Source organism: Ursus arctos, unplaced genomic scaffold, assembly GCF_023065955.2.
Source record: "Ursus arctos isolate Adak ecotype North America unplaced genomic scaffold, UrsArc2.0 scaffold_1, whole genome shotgun sequence".
Lineage (NCBI taxonomy): Eukaryota > Metazoa > Chordata > Mammalia > Carnivora > Ursidae > Ursus > Ursus arctos.
In genome coordinates this window covers 100,992,685-101,014,974 of record NW_026622763.1, presented here as the reverse complement: position 1 = coordinate 101,014,974, position 22,290 = coordinate 100,992,685, and the positions used below count along the sequence as shown (strand labels likewise).

At 37.1% G+C, this 22,290-nt stretch overlaps 1 protein-coding gene across 2 annotated transcripts in view; it reads right to left on the bottom strand.

Moving 5' to 3' along the window:
• PSMD1 (proteasome 26S subunit, non-ATPase 1) overlaps positions 1 to 22,290 on the bottom strand; it is a 91,425-nt gene that overhangs the window by 12,923 nt on the left and 56,212 nt on the right. For both annotated transcript variants that reach the window (XM_026491717.4, XM_026491718.4), the window contains exons 17-19: positions 12,548 to 12,662; positions 9,402 to 9,518; positions 3,021 to 3,123 (exon numbers count right to left, since the gene is read on the bottom strand). In XM_026491717.4, the coding sequence (XP_026347502.1) occupies positions 3,021 to 3,123; positions 9,402 to 9,518; positions 12,548 to 12,662 (335 nt within the window). The remainder of the gene's footprint in view (positions 1 to 3,020; positions 3,124 to 9,401; positions 9,519 to 12,547; positions 12,663 to 22,290) is intronic.

Genomic DNA, 22,290 nt, shown 5'->3' with positions numbered 1-22,290 from the left:
AGTTTTACTCTTTCTGTTTTAGTTATGTCTGAATGTAGGCAGCTCCGACATTAACTAGCCTTGCGAGCTTGGGGACAAATCACTTTACCTCTAAAAGTCTCTTTTCCCATTGGCAAAATGAGGGTTTGGACTTGAGCACTTAAACTAGAGCTCTACCATTAACAAAAGAAAACCTTTAATCTCCAATCATTGATTCAAATGAAATTTTTTTGAGGAATCACAATATGTGAAACAATGAAATCAAAGCTAATCCTATTTAATCAGAAGTTTGGGCTGTTAAGAGGCTGAATGGCTCACCCACTTCTGGCCACATCCCCTAGACTATCCCTTGATGGAGTGCAGAGAAACACAGCCTGAAAACTAGTGAACAAGAACTAAGATCCAAGAATCAGTTAGCTGGATCTTACTGGGCCCTATAAAGGCAGAGATTCTAGGAGGCTATTAAGGGTTGCAAACTTGAATGCCTTTAGGAACCAGTGAGGCAAACGAATGAGAAAATCTGGACTGGAGGCAATGGGGAATTGAAGCAACTGGAAAGTTCATGTTGTATTTAAAGAGGACATGTTACTAAGGGTGTGGGCCCAAGGGTCACTAGGTAATTCTATTTTTAAAAGTAGACTCTAATCTGGATTTTGTCCAAAATTTTGCACATTTTGTTAGGCAGGCAAATATGTTTAAATCCAATTTGGCCCATGGGCTGCTTTGTTGCAGCCTTTGGTCTATATCACAGTGTTAGTGTTGGGCCCCAGAACTCTGAGACACTGATCTTTTAGTTTATATAAGATACCCTAAAAAGGGTGCCTAGGTGGCTCAGTCAGTTGAGTGTCTGCCTTTGGCTCAGGCCGTGATCCCAGGGTCCTGGGATTGAGTTCCGTATTGGGCTCCCTGCTCAGCAGGGCGTCTGCTTCTCCCTCTGTCCCTCCCCTGTGCTTGTGATCTCTCTCACTCTCTCAAATAAATAAAATTAAAAAAAAAAAAAAAAAGATACCCTAAAAAATGGAGCTTGTCTGCGCCTAGTCACCATCCTAATATGAATTCCAATTCTGGATCCCTATTGCTCACATTTCACTTCTTTTAACCTCAGTCTCTCCCAGATGCTGTTACATTAAGAGTCAGGAAGGGAGTACTAATTTTACTAAACTAAAAAAGCACTTTAATTTTTTGTAATAACCAAATAATCTAGATTTTATTTGGAAAAAAATCAGGTATCCTTTAATTTGGTTTTTCCAACAGGGATGAGTTATATGCATTTATTGTCTGCTTGTGCTCTTCCTTACTTTAACCTCCACAGTCACCAGATGGTTACTACATTATTAGTATTATTATTTTTTAAAGATTTTATTTATTTATTCGACAGAGATAGAGACAGCCAGCGAGAGAGGGAACACAGGCAGGGGGAGTGGGAGAGGAAGAAGCAGGCTCATAGCGGAGGAGCCTGATGTGGGGCTCGATCCCACAATACCTGGATCACGCCCTGAGCCGAAGGCAGACGCTTAACGACTGCGCCACCCAGGCGCCCCAAGGTTACTACATTATTGAGAATTTTGAACAAAATACTGAAAAGAGGTCCCAAGGAGCCTCTAGTCTAGTGGAGAAGACAAATAACTAGATAATTAAACTAGGGTATATAAGCATTATGAGATCAAACCCTGGGCACTACTGAGGCCATACAACTAAGCACGACACCTAACCCAGGGTGAAGGCTGGGTAGTGCAGAGGAGAGAGGAAGGCTGCTCAGAGAACATGATACTTATTTTAAGTTTTGAAGCTGAATTCCCTTTATTTCAATGAAACCCATTTTCTTCAGACTTAGAAACTAAACTAGCCTTTTGTTCTAACAGTCTGAGATCTAATACAAAACAAGAAAGAGTTTATCCTGTTGGTAGTGTTTACACAGTTCTGCAAACTTCAATCATAAACCTTAATCTTTGGCTCTTCTTCCTGAAGAGATCAAATCGAGTGAATTCTCATAAACTTCAACTTCACTCATTCCTTTGAAGTTGTCCTCGAGAGTCCCTCCACTAACACTAACTTCTGACAGCCAGGCTGCAGGACTGCACGTTTTTTCTAATGCAGTTGCAGCATAGTTTGTAGGAGGACAGGATACTGAAAAAGTGAAAAGGATTGAGAGAATAATTCTGCCTGTAATAGTGAACACGACAGCACAGAACTTTTATGTACTAAATAACACTAAAATAAGTAAGGCAAAAAACATAATAAATAAAAAGAGAAACGTGGAAAGAAACATCAAAGCTTGACTGGTCCACGACAATTCAAAGAGATACAAAAGGCAGTGAAGGGAGACGGGCTGAAAAGGGAAGGAAGAGAGGGAGAAAGAGGACTTCTCTAGTAAAGATGGTAGAATAAAGCTGAAACAGAGAAGTATCCTTCCCTAATTGTTAACAAATAATATAGCAGAAACCAGCAAAAAACTGTAGTAGTACTGAATGAACAACTAAAGGGTTGTAAGTAAAACTACAAACGTCAAAAACTGGCAGCTATATGGAAGAGTAAAATGTTACTCCTAAATCCTATTTAAAAACCAATTACCTAAAGTAGTCAATCTCACATGGCTACATACTGTATGATTCCAGCTGTATAATAATCTGGAAAGGGGAAAACTAGAGTTATAGACACAATAAAAAGATCAGTGGTTGCCAGAGGATTGTGGGGAAGGAGGGAGAGATGAAAAGGTGGCACACAGAGGATTTTTAGGGCAGTGAAACTACTGCCTATGATGTAATGGTGGATATATATTTATGGATTTGTCAAAATCCATAGAAAGTGAACCTGAATGTAACTAGGGACTGATAAAACCCAGCCAATTCAGTGTCAAGTTCTATGAACTATAGGCTCCACATTTTCTCCAGGGATAATTTATAATTTCCCCCCAGAAAATTTCCCCAATAATTCCTCAAATAATTTCCCCAACTTCTACTATGTCATATAGTTAGAGCAGACAGTTACTTCATCAGATTTAGTTTAGATAGATAAATACATCTGGAAGAGTTAACATTTACCTGCATCCAGTATGCCCTGCGCCAAAATAGCGCCAAACTTGGCCATGACATCATCATGTTTATCATTGATGACTTTGGAATACAGCTGTCTGAATTGATTCACCTGAAGGAACACACAAAAGAATTATAGTCATATCATATTAATTTGTGATGTCATTTCAGACCAGGGAATAGATTGTTCAAATTATAATGAAACTTGGGGTGCCTGAGTGGCTCAGTTGTTAAGTGTCTGCCTTTGGCTCAGGTCGTGATCCCAGGGTCCTGGGATTGAGCCCCGCATTGGGCTCCCTGCCAGCGGGAAGCCTGCTTCTCCCTCTCTCAGTTCCCCTACTTGTGTTTCCTCTCTTGCTATGTCTCTCTCTGTCAAACAAATAAAATTTCTAAAAAAAAAAAAAATTATAATGAAACTTGAACTCTGAAATTCACAACATTCAAAAAAAGAGAGATATAAACCAGATTTCAAGGCAGAAAAGTTCCATGTTTGAAATCATGGGTGTTATGACTTTTCTGGTGTGGGAGCACCAGTTCTCTTTTCAATCCTCATTCCACAGCAGATGATTCAGACTCATGGGAACAATGCGATTTCGTATCGCACTACTGTTAGCAGACTTAAACAGTTCAAGCAAACACTGAGGTTTTCATTGTACTGTGAGTAACAGCTACTTTGCTTACCATCACCCTTACAGATCTCCTAGCAGGCATAATCCTTCAATTCTATCTTCAAGTAAACTACCCTTTACCGAAGATGTGTGAGGCATATTTTGGATTTAGTCAAGATTTTCATTATGCACACATATTAATTTTTTGAGAACATGTCATGATAATTAGTCTTGTCAAAAAAACACACCAAAATGGAATATGTGCTAACTCACTTAGGGTGGGATTACTGGTAATTTTTGTTTCTTTATTCTTTTCTGTATTCCTAAAACTAATATATATTACTTCTACAATTAGAAAATAAAATTTATAAAATACATATTATCAATATATTTATGAATGCTTTAAGACTGTTAGACAATAAGGGAACTATTTTATGCTTCCTCCATGTCTTAAAACACTTCTCTGTTTTCCCACCAGTGCTTTTCAAGGGGTAGACACCCAGGAAGATGTCTGCTTGTTCAAGAAGCACATGATCATGGAGCTTCCCAAATCTGCTCAAAGCAGAAAATATCAAATTTGAGTTTCCTAATATAATAACCTTACTTGCATGACATATTCTCTCAGAATCTCTTCCCCTCTTCACTGGCCTTGGTCTCGGAGGCCACGTTGTGCAGTGCAGGGTAATATAGAATCAGACGACCCTGGCTTATAAATATCTCTACTTCACTAAGCTGTTTAGGGAAGTTACTTAGCTTTTTTTTTGTTTTGGTCTCTTCATCCCTACAGGGATTGTACGACCTATCTTCACAGTTTATCTCTGCGACCTAATACTGCTAACAAAATGTGATGGGAAAAACAATGAACTCACTCACTCTGCCATTACCTAGCATGGAACCATTAATGAGCCGCTTACTTCTTAGGTCTTATGTTCTCTAACTATAAAACCAGCATGGCTAGATCATCATAAACTTCCCTTCTAGTTTTAAAAATCCTAAAGTTTGATGCTTTTACTCTGGTTCAACAGGTCAAATTCCTTTGATTCTGAACTTATTTTACATGAACACTTACATTACCTTATATAGGATGGAAATTTTATGTGCTTAAAGGTTTATGAAATATGTCATGAACTTATAAAAAGTAACACTGGACAAAGCACTGTATGTACATTATGAGGAAGAATTTAAATATAAAATTGTGCCCAAACAATAGGAAATCAAACATTCAGTGGAACTAAAAGATGGATTAAAAAAAAATCAAAACAAATATGTAATAGGATTATCCAATTAAATAGACTACTTCAAAGAGCTATTTCTTGTTTATCACTTAAAAATTCTTTTCTTCACATTTTATTACTTATGGAACAGTATTTTCTCATGTTTATGATTCTTCGTAAAGAATTCTTATTTTAGTAGGTTAGGACAGTATCTTAAATTTGAAGGCAAGTTTGAGATCATGTACTCACTGTACTTACAGATGGGAAACTGAAGTAAGATAGGTGAAATGACTGTGATCAAACAACTAACTGCAATCATGGTGAGGATCATGATTTGCTGGTTCAATTTCACTGTTATGAACACTATGGTACCCCCATATAAAGTACAATTTGTGGGAGAAAAACATTTATTTCCCATTTTATATTATGATAGTCTCACAGAAAAGGCAATTCAATTCTAGGCAATCCTGTGATCAGTTCTGACTTTTTTCCTTTGCTCTCATCTTATTTCCAGCTGACTTGCTATCATCTCAAACTCAACATGCCTAAAATGAAAATTATCTTTATTCTTCTTTTAAGATATTGTCAATGTTATCATGATTTCCCCATTATCAATATACCAAATGATGTTTTTAGCTCCCTTCTCAGTTTTATGAGTATTATTTTGTTTATGGTAGTGGCTTGTAGCCCTTTCTTTATATTATCACTGACACTGTGATAATACAGTCCAAGTTCCTACCTTAAGGCAATAGTATGGTAATATAGATTACCATTTATAAATGTGTTATGCTATAAACTATCACCTTATAATACAAAATTTCATTCTTATCATTTCATCTTATAGAAATTCAAAGATTTCAGGGGCGCCTGGGTGGCTCAGTCGTTAAGCGTCTGCCTTCGGCTCAGGGCGTGATCCCGGCGTTCTGGGATCAAGCCTCACATCAGGCTCCTCCACTGGGAGCCTGCTTCTTCCTCTCCCACTCCCCCTGCTTGTGTTCCCTCTCTCGCTGGCTCTCTCTCTCTGTCAAATAAGTACAATCTTTAAAAAAAAAAAAAAAAGAAATTTGAAGATTTCTCCATAGAAATACTTCTAGGTCACCATGATGGGTTACAAAAGCCTGATCTACTCAAATTGTGATTTTAGAACTGCAAAAGCTTATCAAGCTTGGCCAAACATGATCCTACTGCCAAAAGAGTACCTGTCAGTTGTGGTTACTTACCCACAGCAGGTAACCTTAGGGCAGATGATATTAGGCAAGGAGGAGCACCAGAGATTTTATTTTTACACTGTAATATTTTCCTCCGATTCTATACATGTTAGTTATGTACATGTGCAAAAACGCTAAAGGTGGACTTCATTTAACAAGGAAAACAAAAGATAGATCCTTCATAAAGAGTAGAGCTGGGTTCTTGAGTGAAAATAGTTCCAAGGACCTATAAAAAGTACATTATTCTAGTTCAATGGTTTTGAATCTCTGGTCTAAGGGCTTTCTAAACTTTGTTTGTAATCACCCAGGAGTATATAACATGTTTCTGGGTCTACATTGTTGAGAATGAGTGAGCAAAAAAAAACTGGCAGAAGAAAAAAGCAAAGATGCACTGGAATTACGTAAACCGAGACCACAGTGTATAGAACTAAGCATAACACAGCATTCTGCAAAAAGATGTGATATATATCATGCTTACATAAAATACTTCCTTTGGAACTTTCCATTGTGTATTTCACAAACTATCTGACAAATGTCCCTTCTGGATTCCTCTGAGGAATGGTTACAGTCTTGATGAAATCAGCACTTCATCTCCATTTTACTTCCAATTGATTTTGTGCACCAGTTTTCAACCTTGTGATTAGAACTCTGTAGTCTTGAGAATTTACTTCTCTTTAAACTTTTTTTTTAAGATTTTATTTATTTATTTGAAAGAGAGAGAGGGAGAGTGCGTGTGTGCATGGAGGGGCAGAGGAGGAGGGAGAGGGAGAGAGAATCTGAAGCCAACTCCGTGCTGAGCACAGAGCCCAAAGTGGGGCTCGATCCCATGACTACGAGATCAGGACCTGAGCCAAAACCAAGAGTCAGACGCTTAACAGACTGACCACCCAGGCACCCCTCTTCAAGCTTTTTAACAGCTTTTTCTTTTCAGCAAAATGTCACATACCATTCCAAAAGAATATCAAGTTGTCTTGTTAGCAATTATCAGATAAAAGAGAGATGATACAAACGACAGTCCAGAGAAGTCTTTATTGCATGCTTAATAGCAGAAAACAGTGAAATAGAACTTGAACTTTAAGAATTCATGAGCTGAGTTAACAATTTCCCTCTAAGGAATAGTGTTTCCTGAAAAAATACTAGAGCTTTACATCGGCATACACAGCTTTGCTTTCATAGTCGGTAGGGTACACATTTAACTTTCCCCACAGAGTTTACATTAATGGCAACAGCTAGTAGCTCTAACTGCATTTCAACATTCTTAATTAATAGTCAAGATTCTGATACAACCTGAAGATGGAAGTGCTCCCCATGTATTCACATCGGCTAAGATTTGGTTCAATGGCATTTTACTGAATGATTAAAAAATACTAATTATTTAAATTCTGTATTTTTTCACTTTTTCTAAATGTGAAAAAGTTTTATTTATTAGGATAAACAGTTGAATGCTTTTTCAAACTACACAGCCTACCCTACTCCACCCCCACTCCAGAGGACCCTGCCAGTGTTGGTGGAGAGTTTATGGTTGAAAAATCAACAAAATCCTACAGCAGAGGATGAAAAGATAGTAAAACATTTGTCTTGTTCACAAGACAAATAACATGAAAGCAACATGTGAGGCCAAAGTGAGTAAGTATCTATACATTACTGTTAGGGGAGGTGCAGTCCATGGCCTAAACTACTTCTTCAACAACATTACTCAATTGGATAACCCCCAGCTGATAAAGCTCTGAAGATCAAAAGCAGAAATAAAAGATGCAAAAGCTATTCATATTGTAACTGCTATATTTAAAAACAAAAGCCAAAAAAAAAAGTGGACTCTTTGAAAAGATGTTTATGTTTTAGAAGATATAATATATGCAGTAATATATTATTAAAACAGAATGAGAAGTTGGGATTCTCGTGTTGCAATAATCCAATTTTTGGAAGTCTTACAAATGATTCTGACAGAGAGAGAGCAGCACTGGATAAATGAAATAAAAACAACAGCAACTGCTTAGAAATGGGAATCTATTAAACAAAGTTCTATAAAATGAGAATGAATAATCAATGAGTTCTGGAAACTTTTCTCTTCTCTACCCTCCCTCACCCCATCAATCTACTTTGCTGAAAATGAGGATGTTGAGGCAGAAGGCAGTACACCAATGGTTTTTCCAGTTGTCAATTTTTCGACTGTTTCTCAAATAGAAGCAAAATTAATATGGAATTAAATGCCCTAATTTCAAGTTAAGAATAAGAAGTTCTAAAATTATTGCATAAGCTATACATACCTGTTTAATATATCAAAAGTGAATTTTTAGTACACGTGCATAAGATCTGTGCATTTTTCTCAACAAAATGAGAAATTCTGGCTGAGGTGCCAAGATACATTAGATATCATAATCTAACATGATGTCTGGGAGATTGTCACGAGGAAATTTTAAAATAAATGTCTCAGATCTGTGCTGGGGGCCATCCACAGGGTATCTATGAGAAGTGGACTGCAGGAGGATGTGTGAGGAGGATTTCTGTGGGAAAAGCTGAGCTGTGGGTCTTTGACCCTCACTCCAAGCCTAAAGATAGGCTTCAGAGGGACCACGTGAAGAGCTTAATAAGATCAGTGGTCACTGTGGACGGACATCTGACACGAAAAGTTAAGAGGCATTAGCTATCCACGGAGGTACTAGCAAAGAGGGTGAGGGAGATGGAGAAGAAGAGGGAGAAGACAAAGAGGAGGAAGGAGAGGTTAAATTTGTGTAGCAAAGCTACACTGAGAATCATATACTACACTCCTAGCTACAAGGTCAAAATATGCAGGACTGGTTCTGTGAACGGATGTGGGTCAGGAAGGAAAAAAGGCCGTCCTGAAGCCATGTGAAACCCTGCCCAAAAGATCTCTGTTAGGGGAGGTGCAGTTAGGGGGGCAGTGACATTCTAACAGAGAATCTAGATATACTCATTTCTAAACTGAGATTGCATATAGCATATAAAATGAATGTAGGACTTTTTATTACCTCCAAAAGATCAAAAAGTCATGGACTGCCTGAGTTTGCATCCTGTATCAGAGGAACAAGTTATCCTACTAAACACATTTTAAAAGGACAGTAGGAGGCAAAAATTAAAGTTCCTTTTTATGATTTCATCAACCTACAAGTGCTAATTTTTCAAGTACGGCTAAGTAGTTTAATTAACAAAGTGACTATAAATCTGTAAAAAACGCATTTAAAGAGTATTATATAATTAAAGGTATTTCTTACCCACCTTTTTTACCTCCTTTGAGTTTAGTGTCCACTAGATTTGAGGTAAAAATGTCTTTAAAAGAAGATAAGTACTAAAGAAAAACCTGAACTAGCTCTCTTCTGGAGAATTTTTTTGTTTGCTCACCTTTGGACAAGTGATTTCAGTCTGCTGGATCATGATGAGAGCCGAAGCTATCAGAGCTCCTTGCCTCACATAGTTCACAGGGTCATTTGTCATCGGTTCTAACAAATTAATTGCTTCCTGAAAGCATTAAAAACAACTTTAAATTAAGCTGGTATTTCACCTAACATTGTAGTGAGTTAGACTACTTGCAACTGAGTATGCTTTAAGTTTCAATATAATTGATGGCAAGTGAGAAGGAAGCTTGTAGAATGCGTGCTCCTGTCTTGAGGTCAAAGTCGTCAGAAAGAAGGTAATAGAAAATGAGATTAACGTGTGATAAACACCTATTATTTACCAGGCAAAACAGTATTTTATATATGTTATCCCATATAATTCTATTAATCCTAAAACAAAAACAAAAATAACAACAACATAAAATAATCTTTATAAACAAAGAAACCGGGGTTAAGAAATTCGCCGAAAGTCAAACAAGTAGAGCACTCAGGCCAGTCTGACCCCAAAACCTGGATTAAGTATCCAATTTCGTTCAAATGCTAGGGTAAGGTAATGACTTTGATGATCTTATAAGACCTAACATAAAAAATTAAATCGATGTTTAATAGGATTTCCCCAGTATCATATTCATCAGAATAATCAGTTCTATGAAAAAAGGATTCCCGGGGGAAGTAAGCTGGTAGTTCCTGAGCACTACATAACACCTCCTCCTGCAGCTTATCAAATACCCTACGGATATCATACCAAAACATCCAGAGCCTTATTAAAGAAATCACTCGAACTTTGCTTATCCCAGCATTTGTTCACGGTATTTGACCAAGAACTCTTTCACCCTTAACACCCTTTCACTGTTAACAACGTGCAGGAACTCTGTTAAGTGCCACTTTATAACATTCCTTATAAGGTCTTGGTAGGTATAAATCCAGAGGAACAAAGCAATGGGTTTACAAAATTATCAAATTTATTTCTTAATACAGTATGCCATTCCTTAAATATCCTTTGTTTCAAGGCCAAGGAAAGAAAGAAAAAGTTGAATTCTTTTTTTTTTTTAAGAAAACTTCAGATTTCTTTACATGTGGATTCATTTATTTTAAAAATCAGAGCTGTTAACAGATAATATACATACCAGATAAACGCATTCTTTCTCTCCATTTCACTGAAAAACATGGTGACATCGTGCAGAGTTTTTCAAACACTACTCATAGTATTGTCAATACCATTTATGAGGTAGTCATGACAAAAATATAACCAAATTTCCAACTTATAAGTTAAAAGACACTAACTTGGTCTTTGAGGTATGTGATATAACCTCAAAGATGTATTTTAGGATAAAAAAGTTTTTCAGTTTTTAAGAAATAAAAATAAAGCACCAAACCTTGGTCAGATAGGTATTATTATACAGACCACACAAACTATTTAGAAATAAAGCAGACTTGCTTAGTATGAGTAATAAAAATTTTTCATGGAATTAACTTGTCAGATGCTGTGTCTCAAAAAACATTTGCTCCTAGATATCATATTAAGTTTATAATAATCTGGAAAGAAAAAAAATCTAATATACATTTAACTTATGAGGCTTGACATAAATGTCTACTGAAGACCTGAGGGGGAAAATACTTCATAAAACATCCAACTATAATTTTCCTTTGTTTATGGAACAGATGTGTTCCAGAAAAAAAATGAAGGCCAATTTCTATAAACTGTATTTTATAAACCCAATGATATTTCTATAATAAAACTGGAGATACATTCTCATGTAAGAAATTCTCCCCCAAAAGAAAACACTTTAAAGACAAATCTCTGTGAGGACAGAGACTATGCTCAACTTGTTCACCATCATATCCTTAAAGGATCTTCCCCTCTGTCACTGATTTGACAAATATTTACTGAATGCCTACTATGTGCCAGGTCTGACTTTAGGTTCTAGCAGTGAACATTTTGTTCTTAGGGACCTTACATTTCAGGGCAGAGGAGACAGATAATAAATAAATAGGTGTAAAAATATGTCAGGTGGTGATAAGTCCTATGAAGAAAAAATAAAGCAGGGTAAGGAGATGAATGAGAATACTGGAAGGGGACGTCTCTCTATAAAAATTTTTATGCAATTTTTATCACATATTGAAAATGCCCATTTTAATTCCTAGCTTCAGTAATGTTTTATGTAACTAGAAAAAGTTATTTGTATCCAATACTAATACTCTTTATTAGAGAAAAAGTGGAGCAAATTAAAATTTAATTCCTGGATTCAATCAATCTGGACTCAATCAACTGTTTTATTTTATTGTGGACAAAAGAGGATTAAAAAAAATGACTCCTCCTCTAATGTAAAGACATTGGGAGCATAATCTAGCTATATTCTTGTTCTTTATGTTTTCATTCTCATCATGTTTGTGTTCTCTCTCTCTCACACACACACACCCCCTTATGCATGCACGGACTCCATTAAAAGAAAAGTTCATGTTTTGGGGGTGGTTAAGGTGTGTGTGTTTGTGCTTCGAAAGGCAAAAATGTGATGATTGTGTCATTGCTGTGAATAAAGAACACTTGTTTAAGCAACAGGGCATTTCTTTATGAATCTCATGATGAACTATATTTTACAGTCATCTGCTTGCCTAACTCAACTCTTTATATTGTCACTTTTGAGGATTTAACAAATATCACGTTACCTATTACATTTGTGAGGAGAATCAGGAAAATAGCAGTTAAGTGATTTGCTTAAAACAAAAACAAAAAAAAAGAATCAAAGTTAGCTTCTTTTGGTGGTCTCATACAAGAACCTTGATTTCCACAATACTAATCATGCTAATTAAACATATGAATTACCATGTAAAGTGACCAGAGTAATTCTTTTAAGAAAAAGAATATTTTATCTTTTTCTTTTCTTTTTTTTTTTTTTAAGAAATCAATGTTTTCAAAAAGAAATTCAACAGCATTGTTTGGTCACCCACGCAGTGTGGTGGTTTGTTCTTAACTGGCTTTGAGCAACCCAGCATGGTAAAGAGAGGAAGGAAGTTCTGGGAAGCTCTGTGAGACAAGTTAACTCTTATAGATCACACCACACTTGCCTTTTTACGGTGGTTGTACAGACGTTTCTGTGAGGGAAAACAGCCCGGTGCCAGGAAAGAACTGACCCCACCAGCTTTGGGCTTTACCTTGTTTCCTGTACCAGCACAGCAGATGCCCAGGGCCATAGCAGCTCCATAACGCACGTGAGGATTGTAACTCTCCGACAACAATGAAACAACGCTGGGGCACTGTTCGGGGGTCCTGATAAGAAACAGAGGAAGTGAAGACAGTGCTATAGGTGAAATATTTTAAAGCAAGATGGAAGAATTTTAATCATTTTTTTTAAAACTTATGGGAAACAACAGTTATATTTCGCACGGAAGTTGGAGAATTAAAAATTGCCCACGGGGGCGCCTGGGTGGCTCAGTCGTTGAGCGTCTGCCTTTGGCTCAGGGCATGATCCTGGCGTTCTGGGATTAAGCCCCACATCAGGCTTCTCCTCTGGGAGCCTGCTTCTTCCTCTCCCACTCCCCCTGCTTGTGTTCCCTCTCTCGCTGGCTGTCTCTGTCAAATAAATACATAAAAAAAAAATTGCCCACGGAATTCTAATTATTGATATTAAAAATCTATCTTCAGTATTCAGAGAATATACACAAAGAAAGCAGAACTTATCAGTGATTCCTCAACCATAACTCTGTATTAGAGCCTTACAGTCATTCCTTTGTGTCTCCTCCATAGTGGGTAATAACCATGAGGGTGCGGGGGGCACACAATGCTCTACATCAATTCTTATCTTTCTTGCTTATTTCGTGTTTTGTATCAGAAGACTAAAGCTGTTAAAGAGACTCTGGGATGTTTCCAAAGCTGCACAGAAGATCTGAATCGCCCAGTATAACTCTGATTGAATATCAAATTGGTAAATATGCCTTGATAATGAAAAAATTCTGGTTTTTTTTTTCCTTTAGCAATTATTGTTGTGTTGAAAGGACAGAAAACTGTTCTTTAAAAAAAAAAAGATTTTATTTATTTATTTGAGACAAAGAAAGGGAGAGCAAGTGTGAGGAGGAACAGAGTGTGGGGAGGAGCAGAGCTGAGCAGAGTCCGACATGGAGCTTGATCCCATGACCTGGACCAAAATCAAGAGTTGGATGCTCAACCGACTGAGCCACCCAGGTGCCCTAGAAATCGTTCTTTTCTCAACCTCTTCATATTTCAGCAAGGAAAAAAAAACAGGACGGCCCTGAGTAATGAAATACCTGACCTCATCTTTATAGTGGTTAGTCTTTAGGGGCAGCAGGATGGGGGTAGTAACTAGAAGAGAATGTAGGGGAGTATCTGGGCAGCTGATAATGATCTCAAACTGGGTGCTGGTTACAGTGTGTGTTCAGTTGTAAAAATTCATCAAGCTGTAGGCTAATTATGTGCATGTTTTTGGATGTATATTACACTGCAATAAAAACTTAAAAAGGCTATCCATATAACTACATTCAATAAAGGTTTTTTTTAAAAAAAAAATTTAAACATTACTTTGTTGTGAATAAAAGCAGTTACTACCTACAGACCAATTCAAATCCATAACTCTCTGTTGGAATTGTCCTCCAGTCTCAAATTCGAGTAAGTGGTAAATTCAGATTTCAAATGGAGTAGAGCCAAATTTGTGAAAACTATCCAGAAAAGTGAAATTTTGCTACAAGAGAAACAAAGTCTATCACTCTTTCTTGAAAATGTTCCCAGTTTGACTAAGCTTCCTAGTAGGAATAATCTGTAAATAATACTAACGGCAACAATATGGAGAAAAAGCTTGGTATTGTGAAAGACGCGATGTACTAGGAAACAGAGGATCTGGGTTCTAGTTCTAGTTTTGCTAATTTCTTGGCATGTGACATTAAGGCAAGTGACTTTCTTTTATTTTTGTAATTAGAGATGGCTTTTCTTTTGCTGGAATAATATAAAAAACAAAATGAGGGGCGCCTGGGTGGCATAGCGGTTAGGCGTCTGCCTTCAGCTCCGGGCGTGATCCCGGCGTTATGGGATCGAGCCCCACATCGGGCTCCTCCGCTATGAGCCTGCTTCTTCCTCTCCCACTCCCCCTGCTTGTGTTCCCTCTTTTGCTGGCTGTCTCTATCTCTGTCAAATAAATAAATAAAATCTTAAAAAAAAAAAAACCAAAAAAACCCCAAAATGAGTAAATAACTGAAGATACAGTAATAATATATATATACCTTCAGTTAATGCATACTGACATAAACAATACATTATATAAGAGGAAGCCATGAAGTCAAAAACGCACGTTCCAGTTCCTGTCTTGCCTCTAAATAGCTGGGATAATTTAGACAAAGGTCAATGAACCAAACCCTCTGGGATCCCTTTCTATGTACAAAAAATGAAGGAATGGGACTAGAAGTTCCATAATGTCTTTCCTACTTTATAATTCTATGGCTTTTTCTTTTTTAAAAGATTTTATTTATTTATTTGTCAGAGAGAGAGGCAGAGAGCACAAGCAGGGGGAATGGCAGGTAGAGGGAGAAGCAGGCTCCCCACTGAGCAAGAAACCCACTGCTGGGATCATGACCTGAGCTGAAGGCAGACGTTTAACTGAGCCACCCAGATGTCCCCAGTTCTATGACTTTTAAAAATGAACCAACCAGGGCGCCTGGGTGGCTCAGTCAGTTAGGCATCCCACTGTTGATTTTGGCTCAGGTGATGATCTCAGGGTTGTGAGATCAAACCATGTATCAGGCTCTATGCTCAGCAAGAGGTCTGCTTGAGATTGTCTTCCTCTCCCTCTCCTGATTCCCCTGCTCATGAACACTCTCAAGTAAGTAAATAAAATCTTAAAAAAAAAAAAAAAAAAAAAGAACTAACCATCAAAGGTTTTAAATCAATGTTCATTGTTACAGGACATTTCTTTGATGAGAAATATTCCTATGGAATTTAAAGTGATATTACATCAAAGAGGCTGCTGAAGAATCATTCTGCAACTTGTAGTTGACAGTACCATCATTTAACTTTTATTTTGTGCTCCTGTTAGGCAAAGAACTTAAAGCTCTGTCCATAACACTTGATACTCAAATCCTCTGACAAACTCAAGCATTTTGTCACCAAGTTAATTACAAATAACACCAACTCAAGAGTGCACACATATCCCAAGGGCCAAGGCTGTGTTTTCTATATTTTTTATTTTCCATAAATTATTAGCAGCACGGTGCTAGATACTAAAGATAAAATAACTTTTATTATTCAGTAAATGACAAAGGGAGCCAAACTAAATTTACATTTAGAGACTTAACCAATAAGTATTTTCTACTAGGTTCAGGGTCTAAAGGTAAACCTCTGGGTGGGGGGGAATCAAGCCCTTCCCTGTTCCCCTGCCCCCTTAAGTTTACAATTTAGCTTACATAATAAAAAAAAGGGGGGGGGAGTTAACAAGTACCTGTGTTGCTTCATAAGGGCTAACTGAGTGTCTTTTAATTTTATGTGCTTTGAAGTTCTCAGTAGGGAGATCACATAGGTAAGGACTGAAACACCTCCAAAATAGGTACTTAATTCTAATTTGTTGTTTCAATAAAATTTCTTGGCTTGTAGCTAACAGTCAACTTGCCAACTTTTCTATCTGTACAAACCTTCCACAGAGCAGGAACTGTGCAAGGGTATATGCACAAATCAGTGCCATATCATCTGACCGTAAACTGCAAATATGAACTCCTTTCTTTCAACACACTGGCTATTAACTACTGTTTCTTTACTAAATATTCTGTATAACCTCAACATTAAATCCTGTTATAAATCAGATGCTTTCATCTGATGTCTTTTTTCTAATCTATCTTCACTAGAAAAGGAAAAATACAGCAATATATGTATATAGGCAGAAACACTGACCTAGGCACATGGGGTCCATCACAGAGGGAATTTGGTGAGGCCATAAACCACAGGGTAGTCCCCTTGGTAGAACTGTGAATTTATGATTCTCACTAGGTAAATGCCATAGGATTAACACATGATAAAGGAATTAAGAATACACCCTCTGCTGAGCTTCCTTGCATTCCCTATCAAAAGACTAAATCAGAGTAGTATCCTGAATTTCCAAGTACCTACTGAATGTCTTCAAATATAACCACAAACACCTCAATCAACATACAGCAGTCCACACAGAAAGAGGAATAAGGGGCACCCCTCCCCTACACTACTTCTCCCACCATGACAGTTCATTTACATACCCAGGAAATTCACATCTTTTTTAATCATTCTTTTCCCTCATCCCCCACATCTTATCTGCCACCAAATCAAGTGAAACCCTTAAATTTTATTTATTCCCATTGCCTGTTTTAGGCCCCAATCAACTGTCACTGGAAATAATAGTGACTCCTTAATTAATTGCTCTGCCTTCTTCTCCTCTTGCCTTCATTTTGCTGTGGCTTGGAATCAGAAAGACTTGAATTCCAATTCCAGTGCAGTCATTTAATAACAGAGTGGCAATCACTAAATCTCTCTGAGACTTAACTGCATTATCCATAAAATGGTATCTGTTCCACCTTATTCATGCTGGAGAAAGTTGGTAGTATGGTAGAGTAGAATACTATACTACAATCACTGAAATCTAAATGCATTACCAGAAATTGCCTTTGGATCAAAACCAGGAATCTGGCCACCCTAGCTGTAGTTTGGGTTCTTATTTGTACAAAAAGGGGAGGTAACTCATGTCCAAACATTCATTCAAAATAATATAAAGTGAATTGGATACTGAACCTAGAAAGCTGGTTGTATTCAGAGTCCTGACTTCCAGATCTCCTCACCAGCTTTTTAAGCAGCTAAGGGCACACAGAACATTTACCCACTTGTCCCTCAGCTGCAGCAAGGGCAGGACATTCCAGGGAAAACTGACACCAAAGAGCTTATTCTAAATGTATCTTAAAACTTCATTTATTTTATGACGCTCACTTGCTAAAAAAGTATTATACTTAGAATAGGATATTAACAGTTTCATGAGGTTCAGAGAAAATTTTGCCAGTGAATATAAATACTGGGAGCTTAATGTAGAGCTTTACCTAGTTGATTACCATAAAGACTAAAATAGGTTGAGGGCTATAAACTCAAAGAACATAAAAAAAATTCTTGTTAAGTTTCTCAGTCTGTAACAGTTCCAACGCGGATACATTCTTCAGTAAAGTGTTAGGACAAGAAATGATACATTCTTTATTAAATTAGCTTAGACATTCAGTCCCTTCAAGAGTAAAATAAAACCAGAATATTCCATGTTTATTTTAATTTTTAGCAAGTAGCTCTAAAAGGACAAAAGAATCCTTCTAAGCAATGACTGGAATGTAAATACTTGCTGAAAGCAAAACTTCGGCACATTAATCTTTGTCTGAGCATATAACACACATAAAATGTATGTATAAATATAAAAACTTTAAAGTCACAGTTAATAAATAAATGGTAAAACAAATATCACCATCACTTTGAGGCTTGGAATGAATTAATGGACCTCAGCATAATTTAATCAATGACCGCTAACATCATAAAAATAGAAACAAATCAACCTAATGTACATTGCCAGCCCTGCCCCTCCAAAAAAGAGACGGAGAAAGAGAGAGAGAAATTGAACCTCAATGCGACCAAGCCTCAAGATCCAACTGTCAATTTACAGGAAATACATAAGACCAAAAAAATTTTTTTTATTACACATAGGATGCAGGATGCAATTAGCAAAATCCATATTGTGCAACCTTGACAGTTATAATAACCTGGTTTCTTCAACAAATAAACTGCAAGGTGGAAACAAAAAGAGAGAGGGGAGGAAAGGCAACAGATGGTGAGAGATTAAAAGAAAATACACAAAATCTTTAATAATAGTCCACAGGCTTTCTTTCACTTATTTTAGATAATTCTAACACTACTTGAATCTTAGCTTTTCTACAAACGTTTATCGCTTAGATAACATCACAAAATAATTCCTGTTGTTTGACATAATCCCCTTAGATCAGCATTTATAACAAAGTATTTAAATGACTAATCCCCGATTAGCAATAAAAACTCATCTGTGTCTTCATAAACATATTTATTTATTTTTTAAATAGATTTGATTGATTGATGGGGGGGCATGTGTGAACAAGGGGAGAGGCAGGAGAGGGACACGTAGACTCCCCGCTGTGCGCGAGCCGGGTGTGGGGCTCAACCCCCCATGACCCCAGACCATGAGTGGAGCCAAAGCCAAGAGTTGGACACTCAACCTACTGAGCCACCCAGGCGCCCCTCCATGAACATATTTAGAAAAACAAATGTCTAGAAATTATCAAGTCACAGGAAAATAGTGGATTTTGTTTTATTGAGTGGGGGAAGTAGAGAGCAAGGAATTCAATAGTTTGGAAACCACTGTATTAGCATAAAATGTGTTATGTATGACAGCTTTTTCATTTATATTTTGTTATGTTAAATTTAAAAGTATATTTACTCGGACAGTTATAAATGTGCTAGCTGCATTTGTTTATAACTATGGAGCTACATGTGGTGGGAACTGTAGCAACTTTTCTTGTTCTCCTTCTTTATTTTTTGGCTAGTTTATAAAAATAAAAAAGAGAATATCATTAGGTTAAAAAATGGGGAGGGGGTGCCTGGGTGGCTCAGTTGGTTAAGCATCTGCCTTCGGCTCAGGTCATGTTCCCAGGGTCCTGGGATACAGCCCCACCCCCACCCGGCCCCTTTGGGCTCCCTGCTCAGCAGGGAGCTTGCTTCTCCCTCTCCCTCTGCAGCTCCCTCCTGCTTATGCGTGCTCTATCAAATGGATAAATAAAATCTTAAAAAAAAAAAAAAGCAGGCAGAGATGTATTTTTTGAATTTTATTTTCATTACAATATAAAAGAAATGCATCAAATATTCATTATCAGGAAAATAACTGAGAAAGAAGAAAGCAGTTTTGTTTCCCCAGCATACTTTTATCCCATAATCTCTGTATTCCAAGCTGCTGCTATTTGTGGATTTTCACTTTATCAGTTAAGATATATCTACAACGTGTGAAGTATCATAAAAAATAAAATTACACAGATCCTGCCCTAAATCGTACAAATTTAGTCTTATCTTTAATATATATATACGTTTAAATCATTTTAGTAGATTTCAGATAATTAAAAATAGCTATAGTTTTAGATAAGCTTTTGCTTTATTTCCAGATTGTTTCTTTCAGGTGCTACCAAAATAGGGCAAAAATATCTCAAAAGATGAGAAGAAAGTAGATTGGTAAGATTTATACAAAGAATTCTACTTCACCACAGTAAGAAAATGGCTCTTAAAAATATCAAATTGCATTCCTGGACCTAGAGAAATCTGTAATATTCAAGCATAATATTCAAAAAGTTATAGTCTTATTAGCACATTCCCACCATCCCTTAAAATAAGCAAACCAAGGAAAGTCTTACAGTATGAGTGAGATGCTATATACTTGTAGATTAATAAACTATTATTTTATAAATATGATTTTATAAAAATGAACATAAATATACTTCAATTCTCAGAAAGTTTAATTCATTTCTGGTATTTAAATAAGTGTCCTGATGATAAAAGTCTACTTCTAATAGTGATTACAGTGATTACTGAAGACTTGTAGAGCTGAGCAAATCTACATCAAATATTTGGGTTTTTTATGATCATCAACTATAATTCTAGATATAAGAATTCTTCTGATTAAAGGACACTGTCATTTTCATGACATCAAGTTGTTCTATAGAGTTTCACTGATATTTAAAAAAATATCTTATTCTTTTGTTCTTGACAAAAGTGGATACGGTCATAAGCAGCTCTCTCTGGCAGTAACAACCTGGCAAAAACCATCAGAATGAACTTTTATAGAACTCTGCAATCTAGTCAAAAACTTACAACAACCAGGGGTCAGCTTAATGAAGCACTGTTGTAAGAGAGTGCTGTGATATTGTAAACTGCCCATCTACCACCTGTACTCCCGGGACTGGTGGTGTCAGTGGAGCGGGCAGCCTGTGTCAAAGTACAGGTGTTAATGAGACGGAGCAAGACAGACTTTATTCTCACGGAATTGAGAATAAATTGTTTCAACCTGTCTGGTGGCTCCTTGAAGCACCAGTGCAACAGCCTGCCTCTGTTTCACCAAACTCAGAGTACTCCTGGGCCTGGAGCAACTTGCAAGGTCACATTTGTTGAAAACACGTAAAGGCAAAAGTACCGGCCATGGGAGCCAAGGGCAAGGGTTAATAGACAAGCTAGGCAATAAACAGATGGAGAAGCTTGGAAAGAAAGAGGCTGGGAAAAGAGATATGTGGGGTTAATAAAGGCTTTAAAAGTTGCCGCATATACCGGGGGAATTGAGAATACCATGTGTACACTCAGGGTTAGACACACGCTTGGGAAAGGCCTAAGAAGACTCTAAACTTTCACTTTAGGCTCTGCACAAGCAGGAAGCAAAAGCTAAGGCAGAGTAACTGGGCTAAATAAATAAGAGCTAGAGTGTCCCAACACAGAGCCAATTTGCAAAGACTGGGAGTCTTTTTCCTTTTCCCTTTTTTTCCTTCTCTCGGCTCCAGGCATTTAAGGAACTCTGTCAAAAAACACTAGCTGACCACTAGGCTAATGTAACACAGACTTCAGTGGCCATTCATGAGAAAGACTTTAAGAAACTAACTTTTAAAAAAGTCACCAAACAATCCACAATAAACAGCAATAACAAACCCCTGGGGGGGGGAGAATCTGATTTCCTTTGTTGCCACACTATAATATTAAAAACATCCAGTTTTCTTCTTTCTTTCTTTCTTTTTTTTTTTTAAGATTTTATTTATTTATTTTTCAGAGAGAGAGTAAAAGTAGGCTCCCTGCTGAGTAAGGACCCCGATGCAGGACTCGATCCCATGACCTGAACCGAAGGCAGATGCTTAACTGACTGAGCCACCCAGGCGTCCCAAAACATCCAGTTTTCAACAAAAAATTAAGAGTCATGCAAAGAAATAAGGAAGTACATACAGCCCATTCACAGGAAAAAAAAGGAATTAACAGAATCAGTCCCTAAGTAAGCCCAGGTATTGGGCTTAAATGATCTTAAATATATTCAAAGAGAAAAAAAAAGAAAGGCAAATAATTAAGGAAAACAGAACAATGCCTCATCAACTCAAGAAAAATCAATAAATAGAAATTATATATATATACACACACACACACAAAACCAAACAAATTCTGGAACTGAAAAGTATAAGTGAAATGAAAAATTCACTAGAGAGGGTTCAGTAGCAGAACTGGGCAGGGAGAAGAATCAAGTTAGGTAAATTGACTATATTAGATAGATTAATAGAGAATTATGTTAGGTGGATTGAGATTATCTAATCTGAGGAGAAAAAGAATTTTAAAAAATGAACACTTAAAAACCGGTGGGACACCATTAAGCATACCGACATAGGCATAAATACGAACATAGGCATAATGGGAATCCTAGAGGGAGATGAGAGGGAGAGAGGGGTAGAAAGAACATTTGAAGAAATAATGGCCCAAACTTCCCAAATTTTGATAAAAGACTAGAAACTCAACAAACTCTAAGCAGGATAAACTCAGAGACTGATGAACAAAGAAGACAAAGACTACATCTTAGTGGGAGACTTACAATCAAAAATAAAAAACTAAGTAAAAAGGTGAAGTACTAAGGAGAACTAAGAAAGGTAAATCAAGGTAAGGGGTACTGGAAGAGACAGAAGAAGGTTTCACAGTATTAGTTAGGGTAGTCAGGGTAGGCTTCAATGATAACGTGATATTTAAGCAAAGACAGGAAAAAGGCAGTAAGGAAGCAAGTCAAGTGGCTATGTAGGGGAAGAGTGTATTACGTATTAGGCAGAGGAAACAGTGCATGCAAACCCTATGATAAAACAATGCCAGGCATGTTTGA